The sequence below is a fragment of the Phyllopteryx taeniolatus genome, chromosome 5 (assembly GCF_024500385.1).
Source record: "Phyllopteryx taeniolatus isolate TA_2022b chromosome 5, UOR_Ptae_1.2, whole genome shotgun sequence".
NCBI classification, from domain to species: Eukaryota; Metazoa; Chordata; class Actinopteri; order Syngnathiformes; family Syngnathidae; genus Phyllopteryx; species Phyllopteryx taeniolatus.
This window is the reverse complement of record NC_084506.1, coordinates 9,880,664-9,899,158: the sequence shown is the minus strand read 5'-3', so window position 1 is coordinate 9,899,158 and position 18,495 is coordinate 9,880,664. Positions and strand designations below refer to the sequence as shown.

Sequence of the window (18,495 nt, the reverse complement as noted above, 5' to 3'; positions counted from 1 at the left end):
GTATATGGTTGGAGGCCTGTGGATGTGCATTTACGTCTCCGTACCTGAAGACCATATTTGATGAGAAACACACTATGCAAGCAAAACGCATGATGTAATTAGGACAGCGGAAATTCCGTTTTGCCAAATTTGGGCCGTTAGATCAGACCTATATTATGAGTCCAGTGAGGAAGACATGTGATATGATGTGTCAACACTGGATTAATCCATGTCATTGCGCCGGTTTGACTGGAGCGCAAGGCGCTTGAGAATGCTCAGTAGCATTAGTCAATAACCAAATAAAAAAAATTCCTTTTATTCATGTGGCCTGGGGCAGTTGTGACAGAGTGGGGGTCTGCGTGCCCGGAATCATGCCACTCAACTTCCCATAGCGGATGGCCAAGCGGTTTCTTCTAATTGATTATAAAGCAACTGCTCCTTTAAAGTCCCTGTAGAGTTATTTGATAGAGGTTTCCAAATAATTGCTGAAACATGTACTGAATTGTTGAGATATACCTTTAGACCGTTTTTCACCATTTCTGTCTGCTGATTTTTTGTGTGTGGGGCAAAAACGGCTCAGGTCGGTCATTGTCTTCTGGCTCGTTTAACTCAAACGTAGGCATAGGAAAGTTGCTAGACGACGTAGCATCCATTTTTCAGTTTGCAGAGTGATATTTGATTTATAGTTGAACTTGATCGGGGTGTGGTTTCAACAGACACGCCCTCAGTGTTTGTGATCGTAGACTAAGGCTTAATTTTTCACTATTTTCAAGCTTCATTCATTTAATTGGCAAGATTTGGCAGGTTTGTTAACAACTGTTCTTTGTGGTGCGTCAAATTAAAAAAAACATTTTAAGCATTTTAATTTAAGTAGTACATTTGCCCTAAAACCTTAACATAATATCAATGTATTTTTTCTTTTGAAAATGTATTAATTCTATACCACTTAATTGAAAACCCAGACAGATCCCCAAAACCCATCTGACAGCTTTGGGATTGCTTTACATTCACATTTCCAGTTGCAGGAATGTTTTTGGTGTTTATCATACCTGTGCTTTTTTAGCTGTCAGAAAACAGCTGCATATGTTTAGTTCAAGGTTGGTCCGAATAAGCAAACGGAAGGTGGAGGGACTAACAGACTACATTTAGACAAATTAAATTACCTCACGTTAGAAGCATGCACAGCTGATATTGCGCATACCGAAAAGGTTGTCAAACCGCAAGGGTCACTGCTCCATTTTTATTCTTTACAGCTGGCTTTGTGGTTCAGACAGGGGGGGGGGGGGGGGTGCCAGACGAATTAAGCTATTCACAAGGACAATGTTTTTGATGCACAGAAGAAATATGCAGTGCAAGAATGCATCTCTGCACCCAAACGCCGCGGCTTTAATTTTATTCTCGAACAGATAACGATACACTCGAGATGAAAATAAAGACAAAAGAGCAAACTCGTTCCTCTTTAACTCCGCTGATTTGTTAGTTTTGACAACAAATCACTTACATCTAGTTGACATTTATCACATATACTGTATATTGTGACCTTGCTTGAGAAAAAAGAAATACACTCTACTGGGTAAGAGTTGCTGTTGGTTGATACTGGCAGAAACGGATGTGTCAATGAAATGTGTGACGGCATGCTTTTGAAACATGGGTTGCAAGTAAGTGGGTATTACATTACTTTATGTACTGACGCATGTGGCGGACCAAACAAGAAATCATTTGTTTTCTCAGTCTTTCCAAAAAAGCAGTTTGTTGTTTTACTACTTGTACATTACAAAGAAAGGGTCAAAAAACAAATTGCTTTTTGGGGACATTCAGGATGATCATTTGGCTAAAATGTCCCTCAACTATGAGGGAAATTAACAGATTTTTTATTTTGACCTATTTTTATTCTATGAATGTTGTGAACTGCCAAGCAGTGCACTCCATTTGCCTCAGTTGCTTTAAGACACTATAAACAGTAAAGCTGCTGACATGATTGGGTTATCATACCAATGCTATTCGCTGAGGCTAGGGACTGAGCCACACTGAAATAATTGATGCCTTCCCTAAATAACTGCCTCTATTAATAGTTTAAACCTACGATTCTCAAAGTGTGGTACGTGGGCTCTCTCTAGAGGTACTTGAAATAAGCACCGAATTAAAAACACTAATACAATTTATATATTTAAAACACGCAATTCAATCAAACATAATAAAACGAAGATCGTTAAGTATGTATACAGCCTGTTTTAACCTTCTTTTGGTATTTATTTTTTTAAATCCATTACAGTACTTTTTTGGGTAACTTCCAAGTACAGTAAAGTTCAGTTGTATCAGAATCCGAATCAGAATCATCTTTATTTGCCAAGTATGTCCAAAACACACAAGGAATTTGTCTCCGGTAGTTGGAGCCGCTCTAGTACAACAGACAGTCAATTTACAGAATACTTTGGACACATAAAGACATTGACAAAAAAACAATTGTGCAAAAGGATGCAGAGTCCTCTAGCACTTAGAGCAGTTCGATTGACTAATATTGCAATAGTCCGGTGCAATGACCATTGGGCAAAGGGCGCTGAGACTTCAAGGAGTGGATGCGGTTTAAAGTGACGAGTAGTGCGATCATCTTTTGGAAAAAAAATAAACTTTGGCGCCATCTTGGGGCAATTTATAAAGAGCACCAAAATATGCATAGGTGAGTTTTTCCACAAATAGCTGGGGATAGGTTCCGCAAAAAAAAAAAAAAAAAGGCAAACAGTTGAATTTGTGAGGGTTCAGTGTCAATCAAAAATCAATACTGGACAGTCTGCCAAATATAATGGATAAACCGATTATTATGCCGAGCCACGTTTGCTGGGATGTTAGCTGTTAACCAAGTTTGCATTGGGTCGTTTTCTGCTTTGAATACAATTATGCTAGCATTCTCTTTTGACTCGTCATTGTGAGTAATAACACAGTCACTGTGTGTGTGTGTGTGGCTGTGTGTGTTTTGTTTGTGTGTGTGACTGACACTTGTGTTTTGTGTAAATAGGGGAAGACATGACAGTTAATCAAATGGCTACCGAACAGTGTATGAACATTTAAATGATTACATATTCTTTATAATATTGTAATTGTCATTCAAAAGCTTTGATAGTGAATAAGCTAAACAAAGAAGTGAGGTAGTCTAAATCAGGTTTAAGTGCCACTGGTGCAAGGACATTGGCATGTTGATGGACAGACGGTGGACAATGGAAAATCAGGCTCAACCCCAAGAGCAGTTTTATTTCTGTTGTGTTAAAGCCCCCATGGTCTTTCCGCTCATTAACAGCGCTCTACCGCGTGAGTGTTTCGTGCACATTTGCTGCTAAAAATAGAAGTGTGAACCGTGCAATGCAATTAGGAGTGCGTGTCCAAATTTAAAGAAAAATTCAGCCCAGGACAAAAGGGTGACCTGCAGGTAATTGGCTTCCCATGCATCGCACACAATAACTGTGTGATCCACTTGAGCACCGAAACGCGCGTAACGTAATGGCTGCATGGCTGACTTTAATCATTGGCTCCATTCATTTGGCTGAGGTTTCTCTGCTCTGAAGAGAACTCGGTTAGCTGTTTTTAACCGCCCTAGAGTGGCCATTACCTGGGCTTTGTTTTCACTGAAAAGAACACACACACAGATCACCTTGATCACAGCCTTGCTTGAAGTCGTAAACTGCTATCCTAATGCTCAGTTTGCTGATCTACAGAGTGTTTCAACTTGGGAACGCTTTGTTCAATTATCCGCATCGGCAGGCGTATATTAAAGGTCCCCTTACAACCATTTTTTTAAATTCTACTTTTATAATCTTTAAATGATCTTTTATCAGGTTTGCAAGATAATTTGGGTTGGAAATGCCCAAAATGTCATTATTCAAACTATTCTAGTTGGTCTTTTCCATCTGGCATTTGAGACTCCTGGCTTTCTCATTAATATGCGACACGTAAATTAGGTTTGACCTGATTGAATTGCCCATCTTCCCCAATTTAAATATGGAAAACAGCTTGGCTCTGATTGGTCCATATTACGGCAGGATCACTATAGAGGCCCGGGGGCGGCCAACCTTTCACAGCGACATTGCATTCTTTGATAATTTCTATGTTCAGATTCTTCTTCCTCGCAAGAGTTTGATTGTGGGGTTAATTATAAACACTGAATGAGCATTCACTTTATTTGCGCCACATTGATATGGTCCTCCCACCTCGGTCCTCTTGCAGCGAGGGATATTTTGAGGTTATGCTCGTCATCCGCTCCCATTTATTTATCTTAATTGAACCTGCCGCGACGATCATTGCTGGTGAAAATGTATGCAAGCTTTTGCCATTTCGTCCACTGTTTTGGAATAAATTATGTACCGTAATTTTGTGTATAATGCGCATTTTCCCCCACAAAAAATTGCCAAAAGTCAATAGTGCGCATTATACATGGGTATAGGATAAAATGAAAACGACTCACATTTTATAAATGTATGCTGCCATCTAGAGGTTATGAAAAAGCTGTACACTTTCATTCCAATATGCCACCGCCCCCTAGAGGTTATGAAAAAGTTGTACACTTTTCTAGTATTCCACCTAATGGTAATGATCAAGGTGTAGCCTACACTTTCATTCCAATATGACAGGGGTACATATGACTGCATATATATAAGAGCAAGTAAATAAAAAGAAAGTATTGTGTTCAAATAAAATACTTAACTTCAGAATAACTATTTGAAAAAAGTAACAAAATACAGATAATGTTTTGATCATATGGGTAGAAGCAAAACCATCCATTGTAAAAATGCATTATACACAGGTTGAAGGGTTTTCCAGAATTGTGAGGTCAACTTTGGCTGTGCGCATTATACATGAGAAATTACGGTATATGGTTAAGTATAGTTTTAGTAATTTTTTTCCCAAGATGGCACCGTGAAGTAGGCACCCGTTTTCAAGAGCTCCAGTGTTTGTTGTTTTTTTGTCATTTGGTCTTTGTGGTTGAATGACAACATCCCCTAATCTAAACCCCCACAATCGGGCAAGGACGAACTCATGCAAAACAGACATTCATTCAAGGAGAAGGTCTATGCTTGCACTTGGTTGCATCCTCTTGGCAGCAGGCTTACAGCAGCACGGTTTCTGATGAGGGGAATGTCAGCGCTGTTTGAACGGTGGACTGCATACGATGGAGGCCTACGACTGGACGGATGCAGGGGGGTAGGCTGAGCTGAGTTGAGTGAGGAGCGTCGGCAAAGTAGCTCGAAGGAGTTGAGGAGTAATGCGGAGCTAGAGGGGACTGGAAAATGGAGACATTCTCACTCACCAACGGACGCTGCAATTGCTTGTTTACTTGACCATGGCTTGTAGCGAGCGCGAGTGACATGTACGCTGTGATCGCAACATCCATAATCCACTGGTGAAGGTTGACTACAGACCTCCACTTTCATTTATAACCGCTTCATACAACAGACAGCATGTATGAATGGATTTTATTTTTGTAGTTTTTGTGACAGTGGCCTCTTGGAAAAGTAATTTCAGCCCTCTTTATGTTCCACATACTGTATCTTGAGGACTGACAATAAAATGCTACCATAACATATGCTACAATACGTATTGTTGTAAAACACAACATATGTATACTTTATAGACTGTATTGAATGGCTTGGCAGCGGATGAGTCGAGTGGGTGTGTACGAACCACGAAGAGGGCGGGTACTTGAATATTTACTGATAAAAGTATGTCACACTGTCAGCGATTTCAAATCCACCCATTTTCAAGCATTATGCCATTTATTGCCTTTTCCATTCAATCGACAAACTGCATAGATGTCAAACTTACACCATGTCACAGACTCATTTTGACCTATGTTATGCATAAAGCAACAAAATATTGATTCGATGGAAGGGGACCTTTGAGAGATCTGTGGATCCAGTACACTATTAAAGAGGCCAGTGAACAACAGCTACATTCCAATTTAAATCAAAGTGAAGACTTTTAGTCTACTGAAGAGGTTGAGGTCTCCTGGCATCTGTTGAAAGAACAAGAAAACCAAACAAAGGGATATTTTGCATTGGTAATCACATGAACAACAACAGACGCATTCAGCTTTTTGCTAGAAATTCTGGTTTACAGTACCCAGGGGAAGACCACTATTCTGTGTCCAAGTGTCCCATGCGTTACGACGGGAGGACATGTGAGGTTTTCCAAGTTACGAACAGGGCAGAGTGAGCTAGTTTGTGCAGCGCCGTAAGAAAATGTAAGAAGACTCACACTTGCTGCAGTACTTACTGTTTCGCATTTGTTTGTAGTTTCTTTCGAAATGGAGTTTTTTTTTTACATTTCTTTTCAGATAGCCATGGGAGGTAATTTAACCAAGGACCGACAAAAGTGTCAAATCGAACAATATTGGAAGACAAATAATGCTGAAGAGATGCAACAAAAATGGGTTGAAGTCAGCCACATACATATATATATATATATATATATATATATATATACATATACATATATACACACACACATATATACATACAATTAAAAATGTTGAACCAAGTTCACTGTTCCAAAAATGAACTAGTTCATAGTTCTGTTTTCCCCCCAATATTGTATGTTGCTGACAGGCCATTACCCTTAAAAAGACTCCGATTTCATTTTCCCATTGTTGCCACCCATTCAATCCACACTAGTAGCCAACAGCTTGAACCCTACAAAATAAAAAACATGAGGCAATACTTGTTGCTGGGTCTTTTTAAAAAAGCGAGGAAATAAAACAAAAACAAGACTTTTGTCCTTAATGTGCAAACAAAAACACGCAAAACACTATACAGGAACAATGGGGAAAGGACATTACTAAGTGCTCTCCTAGCAGCTGTGGCTGACTATATTAACAAAATATTTCATCTAGTCTTATATTACAAAAAAAAAAAAATTCCATAGTATGACAGAGTGACCATACAGTGTTTTAACTAAAGCATTCTGATACAAATAATTTTCCGAACAAAGAACACATTCTCTCCCTTTTACGGAGTGTCACTGAACCCACCTCGCGCATGTATACTGTATACTTACTTCAATGGCGGCCGTACTGATAATACGGGATTTATCCCCCAACATATGAATGCTCGTACATCGTGTGTTCACATGGTTTTTGTCTTGGACGTCCCTAACAACACTCTTGAATGAAATTGAACTTTTGTTTGTAAACCGTCCTTTGACGCCACAATGAGCGTGTTCTCAATTACGTTCATCAGGCAGAAATGAACTAAATTCACTGTATCATACAGTATATGACCACAGCAGTTAGTTTAGGTACGTTTTGTACAGTTTCACGCCAGTAACAAGACGCAGGTGGTGTGCCACGTCAGCCTGTGTTAACGGCACAAGACATAAACAACCAGGCGGTGACAGCGGTACGACCACTGCGGTATCTGTTACTGTGTAAATAGGATGGGCAGATTTGTGTTGACATATCTCCCGTTACGGAATGCCGGACACCTATATAAAATTCACACGGCAGGTGGCGTGGCACTCTGCCTATGTTTACAAGTTCTGATAACATAGGCAGTGTGAGGGTAGGCACTACTTTACAGGACATTGGGCAATAGATGTGTAAAAGAGGTTTTTTGTCTTCCCGACAGTGCCCCATCACCATTCTGTTGATAGTAGTTTTGGGCTTCCAAAGAATATAAGCCAATTATGACGTTTACTAATCATGGGCAGTAGAACGTAAATGTAGAACACAAAATACGAAATGTAGTACAAAACGTGGTTAAATGTTGTTATTAATTAAAAGTAAATACCAGATAACAGCGCTTTAAAGAAAAACTATATTTATCACGCCCATAATTGGGGCTAATTTGAGCATTTTCCCATCCCTTCGGCTCAAAGTCAGCAAAGGTCTGATTTTGGATGTCTCTGAAAGATTTTCCTGTGGTGTGGGGTGTTTCAAGATTAGATACGATTTTTCCTTCCCAGTCTAGCCTAAAATGGATGGAGCCGACAATTGTAAATTTTACACCTGTTCACTATTTGCCATGGCAAATTCTTGTGTGTTTGACTGTCAACACTAAGTTGGGCTGAGTCATGTGACTGTGACATGAACCTGAACGGTTGTCACTCAAGAAGCTTGCGCTGTCGCCAGACACAATAGAGGAGCAACTGGTTGCGTTGAGAGTCAAGTCATTCACCACAAACAGAAATGACAAGGAGAAGAGTTCGCAACCGCAATGTAGTTACCAGATAAGCTAACATTTAGTCAAAGTTCTTCTACTTCATCTTCTATTACTACTCCTTCTTCTTCTTTGTATTGTCCAGGATCTTGGACACTTTGCCGCACTACATTCCCTCTCACAGGTCAGTCTTGGTACTACGACACACATTTTGCATGTGCTGCGTTGGTCATCTTGAGTACAGCGCACACTATAAGTCTAAGTTCACACTGCAGGGCATGAAACCCAAATCGGATTTTTTGTTAAATCCGATCTTTTTATGTTACATAAATAAACACGGCTTGTACTGTGGATGGAACGCGTTGGTGACGTCACACGCATGCGCACAAGAGAGGACATCACATTGCGCGTGCGCACAACCACGAGTCACAGTGTTGTTGGAAGTAAATACGGCCCCTCGCGTAGGTCTTTTGTGCAACCAGAGCCAACATTTTCTTAAATTTATCAGTTCTAAAGCATCTTCTTTTCGCCACTGAATGTTTTCTGCTCCTTCTTCCGCTGTTGCCGTTACCTGGTAGGTTAATTGAAAACTCTTAATTACCCGTAGGTGTGTATGTGAATGCTGTTCAAATTTGCATGAAAATACACGTGGCATATGTTGCAGCGAGCCAAAATTCAACTTCACCAGCTGCCCCTTCACCCACTGCACGATAGACATGATGTCTCTAACCAAATCTTTGATTAGACAGTGCTGGTTTTGACCCTGATACACATCCATCCATCCATTTTCTGTACCGCTGTATCCTCACAAGGGTCGCGGGCGTGTTGGAGCCTATCCCAGCTAACTTCGGGCGAGAGGCGGGGTACACCCTGAACTGGTTGCCGCCCAATACACAGACATACCAAATTTTTGATTAAACAAGACAGAAAAAAACAAATCATGTGATAAAGACGGACTTGACCAAGCAGCTTCACGGTCATGGAACGTTTGTTTACTGCCAGCTCATGAGCACCCTTCACATTGGAATCAAAGTGGAACAGCACCAGTGGGTCAGACAGTTAAGGCAAAGGTTATAAGTAGACTTTACACCGATTTGATCGGCATCAGCCGATAATTAGCATTTCATGGCTTTAATGTCATAATTCGCCGATCCGATCAATGCTCCGCAAAAGACATTTACTCCGCGTCGCCGTCGTGTACAGTATATTAGTACTAGCAGACATTCCAACATCTTCTTCCCTCTTGCAATCAACTTTTTAAACACATAACCTACAATTCCATTACAACATGCTGGCAATTTTTTTGTCTTGAGTTTGTCACATTTCTGTGGGGCAAATTATACATTGCTCGTGCACTCACTGTAGTCGTTTCAACACGCTGCACTATTTGCATATCTGTTGTTGACCAATACTGGCCACTCATGCCAGAGTAGCATCTGCTCCATTTGTACACTGACTGAGGAGTATCTGCAACATTTGCACAATCAACATTGTCCCAGATTATCGGACTACTTGTCACTTTAAACTGCACACACTCCTTGAAGTCTCGGTTCCCTTTGCATAATGGTCATTGCACCGTACTATTGCAATATTAGTCTTTCGAACTGCTCTAAGTGCTAGAGGACATTGCATCTTTTTGCACAATTGTCAAAAAAAAAAAAATGTACCGGCATTACCAGATAACCATCAACCCTTTATTGCTCAGTGACTGTTTTTTGTCAATGTCTTTATGTCTCCAAAGTGTTCTCTGTCAATTGACCGTCTGTTGTCGTACTAGAGCGGCTCCGACTACCAGAGACAAATTCCTTGTGTGTTTTTTGGACATACTTGGCAAATAAAGATGATTCTGATTCTGATGTTCATGTACTTTGAATACGAGGTGGCTCGCAAGGAGGCAACAAAATGTTATGTAGCCTAGCAAGCTAGTGCTAGCACTAACAGTTGTACGTAAACATACCGGCGTTCTGTCAAATCATGCTCTAAAATTTCTGTGTCTGTGTTTTTACAATAAAGTAATTTAATTATAGTAGGTTATCACAAATTAATTCTGTCATGTTGTAATGTTGGTTTGACCTGACTGATTAGAATACATGACCTGACTAGAGAACACTTAACGATACTCAGTATACAGTACACAAGTACATACATTAAATGAACAAGTCATTTAAATAGACACATTGCTCAATCTTGTGATCGGATGGGTGATCAGTTTTTTTAAACGCTCTGATCGGTGATCGATCCCAAAAATCCTGATAGGGGTAAAGGTCTAGTTATACGTGACATGCGATCAAAATGTGCAAGATCGGTGGGTAGAATTAGTAGCGGGATAAGGTCTGCCATGCATCAGTGCCATCTGGATACAATTTTCAATGCAACATGCCTCATTCATATGAATAAGCAGAAACAGAGGTGACTGCAGTGTGAGCGACAGTCAGTAGTGATTGCAACTGTGAAATGGGAGTGGCTTCGCTTATTTAAGATAGCACCTTCAGTCCTTGCACTCTCACTCTGGTAAATTGGGCCATGACAGCATTTTTCATCAATACATGTTTGAAATTACTGATATTGCTCAATTAATATAGTGGTGCCTTGACTTACCAGTTTAATTTGTTCCGTGATCAAGCTTAGTAAATCAATTTTCTTGTACATTTTCCCCACTGAAAAGAATTGAAATGCCATTAATCTGTAAAAGTACCCCCGAAAATGTTTTTGTTTGTGTTATTAATAAAGAAAAATAAACTATATTGTGAAATCAAAACGCACTAAAAGAATATTGTATTTACAAAGTGCAATTACTGTACGTACTGTGGCATTCGTGGGTTGCATGTGTGCCTATAAGGGGCGTGGCCTTGCGAGTGACGCCAGGAGCTGGAATTGGCCGCTTAGTCTGCGTGTGAGCATCTGGGAATGAGTTATTGCCTAAACCAGCTCCTTGTGAGTGTTCTCATTGTGTAGGTTTTTTGGCCATTTAGTCTGTTCAATAAACAGCTAAAAGAGCAGTGGCGACTGTGGCTCATTTTATTTATAAAAAAAACAACAACAAAAAAACTTCTTTCATTTGAAATGGGGTAAACGGAAGGCTGCTCTCAACTCAAATTTTGACCAGCCAAGCGATAGCTTGTTACTCGGGGCACTAGTAGATAAAAATACCATGGTCTGCGTCTGTCGTGGCTGCTCACGACAATATGGCTTAAGCAACAACAGGTCGGCAGTAATAAACAACGGAATCTACACAGCAGAGACCACACCACCATAAGTGCACAGTTTGCAATTGTTCTTGGTCTCGTAGGAAGGGTTTCCCTTCCTATGGCAGAGACATAGCTTTCATTTCTATATTCGTGTTAATGCAGCGGTTAAGTCAAAATTACAGCAAATATTTATATGAAAAAGACTTCTAGGCCATAAATGTGAAATAATCAAATGAAAAGCACCAAGTATGGCGGTAACTAAGCGCGCCTTCTTGTGTCGTCATACGTCAGACCAGTTGAAAATGAAGCACCCCCTGCACAGTCTTAACGTCTTTATCTTTTATGACACAGAATGGTACAATGACTGAAGCTTCAGCAAGCCTCCCTCTTAGGGTTGGGCATCGAGAATTGAGAACCGATTGGAACCGGGACTAACATTCCGTTTCTCCCGGAATCGTTCAAATTAAAACATTTCGGTTGCCAGTTTCGATGCCTACAGTCCGCCCACCTTGAAGAAGTGGCGAAAAGCAACGAAGAAGCGGTGAAAACCAACAAAGAAGAACGTGCACGAAGGCATGCCTGTGCCCAATGGCGGCGACGAACAAGTGTGTCTTCATTTTGTTAAAATTAATGACCAGTCGCCTCAGTGCAACACTTGTAAGATTACATTGTGCAAAGGAGGCTTTCACAATGTGTAGCGTGGAGCTTCAGTGACGTCAACTCTCAGTCAATTGGGTGAGTGAAAAAATAAAACACTTCTATGCCAACACTGAGACAGCTAAGAAGGTAAACGGTTGCACTTTCGCAACTGATGGTTTTTAGAGTTTATTTTAGTCTTTCAAACCAACGTAAGAGCCGATGACGGAAAAAAAAAATTAACATTAAGCTAAAACTTTACCATAGCAACTTGACAAAAACGTTGTCTCACAGTATCACAAACACTAACCTTGCACCTCATCGGTGAATAGCGGGAAAGGAATCAGCGTTTTATAACATTTGGTTCGATTCATTTTATTTTACATATAAACCATTTGACGTGATGAAACAGTCCCAAATAACTATTTTAACAATGCTATATTTAACTTTTAGCTGAAACATGAATTAATGACTATTAAGTCAATTGGGTTAGTTCCGCACACAGTGCCTTTTAGTTCACAAGCTTGATATCGCTCAAATTCAAAACGATGCCCAACCCTACTGCCACTACACTTAAAACCTACGCGTCATCTAGAACAGTTAATATTTTTGACACTTTTAGGACAATTAAGGCACTTAAAACACTGCCAGACCATTTCATTTTTCTGGATCTCCATTAATTTTTGGCTAACAACATTGCTATGCTTCCTTGAGTCCACATCCACCATAAACCACCATTTAAATTGATTTTCAATTGTTTCAAAATGTAAAATCAGATGTCAACTAGCGTACCAGAAGGGCTCACATTCAACCTTTGATGTTCTGACATACAGTAATAGAGCGACTGAAATCCAGCACAAAGCTCCAAGCTGACCACAATAGCTTTGAGAGTGTATTCTGCATGGCTTCTTCAAAGGTGATAAAGCGACCCCCCTCTGAAATTAAACATCACAGCTGTCAGGACTCTTGTCCACAGCATTTAAGGTGCTTTGGTCAGAATTAATGGTGGCATTTGTGGGGCCACCATGGCAACACCTCCTTTGAGTGTCAAGGAGATGCCAGCCGTGCGGTGTGGCAGCACCTTTGTGAAATCAGAGCATGTGACTTGGATACTTCAGATTGAAGTCAAGTCTAGCAAAAAAAAACAACAACAATAGAGAGGCTTGTCAAGCCAACAGCTTGAAGCTACTTTTTTGCATGGAGGAAAATGCGATAACAACATCAAAAAACATTATGGCAATTGGTTGGTAGAGTGCAAATTTTATGTCAACTATAACTAATCGCGGTACTTGGACACCGAGCGCTTGATAGCCACTCGCTCGCTCACTGGCAAACTTCAAGATAGCACACGTCAGCTCGTCCTCTCCAGATTGCGGACTATTTATTTATTTTTTACTTCCCCTTTAACATCGGAACACATGGCAACTGTCCATAATAAATTACGGCCAAAACAAAAACAGAGCTACTTCTTGGGTACTAGTCTGATATAGACTTCTTAGGTTGCTTCAGGTTCATCTGCATGTCAAGTAAAGGTTATTCATAGTACGATTATTTTTTATAATACATTAAACTGACTATTCAAGTATTTATTTAAAAAAAAAAAAAAAAAAAAAAAAAGTTTAAAACACTGCATCTACTCCCCGACATTTTTACTTCATTACGTGTGCAAAAGTGAGTTTGCGGCGTGAATCCGCCCCTCCTTCCAAAGAAAGTGAGGAAGTGAAATCACAGGTTATGGAGCGACTATATCATTGCCTTACATTTGAGCAAGCCTAGTTTTTTAACACATTCACTGCCATTGACGGCTTTAGAAGTCAAATATCAAATAGTTAACTGGGATAGCTGGCAGTGATTAAGAATGGATCAGTAGGAACTGCAACTGGGTCAGGATGTTAACATCAAAGGTCAGTGTGCCCATTCATTTTCGCCAAATAAATTGCCCTGGAAAAGTAGTCCGCCGGCTGTCGTGAGCCTACCGAGCACTCACCTAGAAGCTAGCTGCTAGTCGCTAACACCAGCAAGCTAGCGCCGTAGTCTACCATTTTGTTTTATAACAGTGTAATAAATTAACGATTTTTTTAGCATATTAAGTTAGCGACTGAACAGGATTATGGGATGGTGTTGTGTTGATAAGGCTATGAAGGTAAATTAAGATGCGGTCAGGACCGCCTCCAGTCAAGTCAACCACCACGATTGTTCATACTATGCATTACAGTAACACGCCACCTCACACTATTAAGGGCCAACTTCAAAATAAAAGGCTAACAAGGCATTGATGTCCAATGTATTATTGGTGAGCCTTTTGGTAGCCCCCCATAGGAAAGTAGAAGCAGTGTTTTAAACATTTTTGTTTTAGAATACCATGTAGATATAAGTGAGCGGCATTATTTAAAGAAGATATCCACATTTACAATATGATACAAATTTGACATCGAGGGTTTAGTCGCTTTAATTAAATTTCGAAATAATTGTCGTTCTAATAAGACTTTGTTTTAATGAGTTTAAATGTGTTCGTGTCAGAAGCAAAACGAAATATCCATCCATCCATTTTCTACCGCTTATCCGAGGTTGGGTCGCAGGGGCAGTAGCTTTAGCAGGGACGCCCAGACTTCCCTCTCCCCAGCCACTTCATCCAGCTCTTCCGGGGGGATCCCGAGGCGTTCGAAATATATATGATGAATATGATGATGATCTATGATTGAAAATCCGCGATATAGAGGGTTATATCTCTATATCTCGGATTTTCAATGGAAGGTACCCCCCGCGATAAACGGGGGTTTGTGACTTTCCCCCACAGAATGAGATGCTAGCTCGATGCTAGTGATTAGTATGGGCGCCAATAGCGACGTCTGTGTACTCCCGACTAATATCATCCGGAGCGAAGCACCCACGAGAACTGTGTTTCAGGTAGATAAGCGACATGGGGCGCCGTTATCGGAAACGCAGGGAGTTACAACGAGACAAAAACGTCGGACCACATCCGTCTCCTCCGCACATGTGAACAAACAGGGGACGCACAAGCACGCAGGTAGCAGGCAGCAAGCGAGCCAATTGGCGGCTAACTAAGTCAGCTAGCTCGGCTAAGTGGCTAACGGCGAGAAAAGCTAACCCAGCTAGCTAGCAGCTTAACGGGGGCTAGCTAACGGCAGGGGGGTTATTATCCGTATTTAAACCCAGAGACAAAACCAACTAGCGTCGCGTTCATTTGGCCGATACTTACCTTTAGAGTAGAGAGATTTGGGGGAATTGAGGTCGAGGTCCGAGCTGAGGAGGGAGACAAAATCAGAGGGCATCGCAGAGCTTCATCGAGGGGAGGGGAAGCGGACACTCTTCGGCAGAAACCAAGTCGTTTTTCTTTGGCCAATCAATTGTGCGTCCCCCGGGGCGGAATGAGTCGAAATACGGCATGAAAAGAATTCGCTTAACAATAATCATAAAAGTTTCAATACAAAAAAAAAAGCACACACAAAAAGAGTTTCTGCGGTCGAGCCAGCCTCCGCTCGTAAAGAAGAAGTCAAGCCAGCCGCCCCTAATTTTGTGTATATTCGGCATTACGGTAATAAATCGCCAACTAGCTGCGAAAGCCACCTTCAAAATAAAAGCCTATCCGATAATAATAGGGACGTCGATGCTTCGGTTAGAACGCAACCAGGAATTCAACCTGTTAATTCGAATCTTGAGATGCATTAAAAAATAATAAAGTTTATTTTTATATCTGCATACATGACTTCAAGTATATAATTTTTTTTTGGGGGGGGGGGGGCTTATAAAAAGGAAATGGACCACTTACTTACACCATCACAGTGCCCAAAGCACATTCACACACCGATGGGTGACTGCTGCCATGCAAGGTGCTGCCAGGGCCACTGGGAGCAAATTAGGGTTGAGTGTCTTGCCCAAGGACAGTTTGACTTGCAGACTGTCGTAGCAGGGATTTGAACCAGTTACCCATTCGGTCACGGGATGACCTGCTCTACCCACTGAGTCACAGCCAAAATAATCCCATTGGTATCGCAAGACCAGTCCAGATCTGTGTAACTGGACTAGTGTTGCGATACCTCATAAAATAAAAATACAAATGAATGAATGTTTTATAAAATCAGTGGCAGTGAGAGTGAATATGCGTATCTCAGATACTTTTATTTTGAAATACAAGATCTTTATCAAAAAAGATCTTGTATTTCAAAATAAAAGTATCTGAGAATAGGAATAAGAACAGTGTAGTATGCATGAGTGGTTAAAGTGTTCATTTTGAAAGCAAAAAAGCAGTACAGACAACGGATGGATGGGGGGGGGAAATCATATTTAATGATAAAACAATCTTTTTTTTTTTTTTTTTTTAAACTTCAGATATACTCCATGAAATGGCGATGGCAGTAATGTGGTAACATGCTGGGATTGGAGGGGAAAGGTTTTGCGATATTTCTAATCATTTCTTAAAAGATCTTTATACAAGATCTTTATACAAGATCTTTATCAAAAAAGATCTTGTATTTCAAAATAAAAGTATCTGAGATACGCATATTCACTCTCACTGCCACTGATTTTATAAAACATTCATTCATTTGTATTTTTATTTTATGAGGTATCGCAACACTAGTCCAGTTCCGGCGGACACTAGACCACCCCAGGTCTCCAACAAAAGAGGTCCCACCCAAATCTGATGTGGCATTTCAAAATAAAAATCCCCTCAATGTTACTGTCACGACCACTTCTTTTAAGAAATGATTAGAAATATCGCAAAACCTTTCCCCTCCAATCCCAGCATGTTACCACATTACTGCCATCGCCATTTCATGGAGTATATCTGAAGTTTAAAAAAAAAAAAAAAAAAAGATTGTTTTATCATTAAATATGATTTCCCCCCCCCCCCATCCATCCGTTGTCTGTACTGCTTTTTTGCCTTCAAAATGAACACTTTAACCACTCATGCATACTACACTGTTCTTATTCCTATATATAATTACAAAATGTCACAAAAACAGTCAATTATAAAATTGTTTTCTGTTTCTGCAACACAGAAATCTGTGTTCAGATCTGGTCTGAACATTTATTGTCGCTGATCTGCCTGATGCCGGAAAGAGATGAGCGAGTAACATCTTCTATTATCCGTCATTTATCTGCTGCCGCTTTGCAAAGCGCACGCGAGATGAATCATTTCCTTATTTTATTGAGCTTTGTGTAAAACCAACGAGTTACAAATGGATTTTTATGTGATTGCTGTAATATTTTTGTTTTTCTAGTTTTCATGGTGTTCTTTATCTAAATAGCCATAAAGCAATGGCAGACATCTGTAAGACAGTCGGTTTATTTACTGAGGTAAATACATTATTTACAAATGCAAACAAATATACTGTACATCCATCCACCCATTTTCAGTAACGCTAATCTTGTTTTCTTTCATTGTGTCATTAATTATGATGACATGATTTCTTCCGTTATTCACATATCATGCAACACTATTTCTCTCTTCATTTGCTCCAAGTCCATCCCAAGGCAGTCGTCACACTGGATCTATTCAAAGTAAACATTCAAACACAAAACAACGTAAAGCAATATTTTGCACGTGAGAACTTTTAACAACGATAACCTGCTTGATTATTGTTATTCTTCCAAAGCTAACCAAATCTCGTCTCTTTGGAGTTAACAAACCATAATAAGATTGCAAAGTAAGCCACCAGGAACAGGTTCTCCCGTGACAAACTGGCTGGCTGAGTTGTACTTCAAAACTCGACTCGACTTCATGAAGCACAATTGTGCCGAAAAAAGATTCCAAGTTTCAAGGCTTCGGTGACAGTGACATCTGGTGGACAACTGCAGCCATAGCAGCCTCTAAAGCGCACGACTGAAGCACGGCCACTGTTTCCCATGACAGGAATAAAAGTGCAGAAAAGTCATTCAAGTGTTTTGCTGATTTATACCAAATGATGAGTCATTTCACCCCATGTGAGGAGATTTGACCACGTAATTACCAGGATGAGCACACCGCCATTTTAGATTTGATAAGATGCCATGTAATGCGTCGCTCACCTTGCAAGGGAACTGCCAGGAGGTAACTATATCACGCATAACTCACAGTCGGCGTGATGATGATGAGGCTGAGAACTGAAGTCAACGCGAGAAGTATACTGAAGCTGCCAAGTTTTCAAATCCAAAGTACAGCAATTTTGCTTCTTCACAAGAACCGTTGACAGCTTGTTGTGTCAAGTGGATGAGGAGCTCCTCAAATTTGGGTTCTCCCAAAACACGGACATATTGAATATCTTTAAAAGTGTTGCAAACGCAGAATGAATACTGCAAAGTCAGTGCGCCTAATCATTTGGGGATTTTGAATGACATGCAGAACAAAGGCCAAATTCATGTTGGTTTCCTGTTCAGCAGTTTTTCTGCCACCTTTGACTGGTCATTTTCACGTGAGAGCCCTTTGCACTGGGAAAAGGTCTTATGTGGCCCCCTGGCAGCGCTGATGACAAAATACTGGCCCCCTTCCCTCATTTAAGTCGCCCACGCCTTGTCGAAGCTTTTTGTATTTGGATAGCTTACTTCCGTTC

At 40.5% G+C, this 18,495-nt stretch overlaps 1 protein-coding gene across 2 annotated transcripts in view; it reads right to left on the bottom strand.

The window, feature by feature from the left end:
- The window catches only part of LOC133477618 (nuclear factor of activated T-cells 5-like), a 39,056-nt gene extending 23,579 nt beyond the window's left edge, over positions 1–15,477 (bottom strand). For both annotated transcript variants that reach the window (XM_061772547.1, XM_061772548.1), the window contains exon 1: positions 15,165–15,477. In XM_061772547.1, coding sequence (XP_061628531.1) covers positions 15,165–15,237 — 73 coding nt within the window. In that variant the 5' untranslated portion in view covers positions 15,238–15,477. The remainder of the gene's footprint in view (positions 1–15,164) is intronic.
- Positions 15,478–18,495: the final 3,018 nt, after the last annotated feature.